General features: G+C 66.2%; 2 protein-coding genes across 2 annotated transcripts in view; one reads left to right on the forward strand and one right to left on the reverse strand.

Annotated features, from left to right (window-relative positions):
- STOML1 (stomatin like 1) overlaps positions 1-594 on the reverse strand; it is a 9,220-nt gene extending 8,626 nt beyond the window's left edge. The window contains exon 1 of the mRNA XM_014956661.1: positions 453-594. The gene's annotated coding sequence lies outside the window, so the exon portion shown is untranslated. The remainder of the gene's footprint in view (positions 1-452) is intronic.
- Positions 1-680, forward strand: part of LOC106896581 (protein PML-like) — a gene marked incomplete at its 3' end in the record, with an annotated part of 18,414 nt that overhangs the window by 3,263 nt on the left and 14,471 nt on the right. Inside the window, exon 2 of the mRNA XM_014956675.1 lies at positions 296-619. Within this exon, the coding sequence (XP_014812161.1) occupies positions 296-619 (324 nt within the window). The remainder of the gene's footprint in view (positions 1-295; positions 620-680) is intronic.

Genomic DNA, 680 nt, shown 5'->3' on the forward strand with positions numbered 1-680 from the left:
TTCCCCCGGGGAAGGAGGGTGGGGAACGGGGAGGAGACCCTCCGGGGGGAGCACAACCCTTTGCAGCCATCAGAGAATCTCCTCCCCCCACTGCCAGGGTGCTGCCACCCGCTGGCCCTTGGCAAGGGGGGGGATGGAGAGGGGCTGCTTGCCCACCTCGCGGCTCTGCTAGCCCTTCCCCACAGCGTGGGGTTGGGTAAAGCAGGTTGTCCCACCGGGTGACCTCCATGGGTGGGACTGGGCCTCCTGTCCCCCCAACCCAGCTCCCACACAATTTCTACCCCCCCATCTCTAGGTGGAGATGGCACCGTTGTCCCCTTGGAGGTGGGACCCCAGCTGGGTACACCCCCACGCTCCCCTCCATCCCACCCGCCCGCCGCTGCTGAGGATGACTTCCAGTTCCTCTGCTGCGAAGGCTGCCGGAAGGAATCGCCCAACCTCAAGCTCCTCACCTGCCTCCACACCTTGTGCCTGGGTTGCCTGAGCGAGATGAAGCCCGTGGGGCAGTGTCCCATCTGCCGGACGGCCATCCCCCAAGCCAGCGGCATCCCCGACATGGACAACCTGCTCTTCACCAACCTGCAGGCCAGGCTCAGCATCTACAAGAAGATCAGCGACGGTGGTGGTCCCAGCTGCAGCCGGTGCCAGGGGGAGACGGCGGCCGTGTGGTGCTCGGAGTG

This window comes from Calidris pugnax, unplaced genomic scaffold (assembly GCF_001431845.1).
Source record: "Calidris pugnax isolate Ruff unplaced genomic scaffold, ASM143184v1 scaffold265, whole genome shotgun sequence".
NCBI lineage: Eukaryota > Metazoa > Chordata > Aves > Charadriiformes > Scolopacidae > Calidris > Calidris pugnax.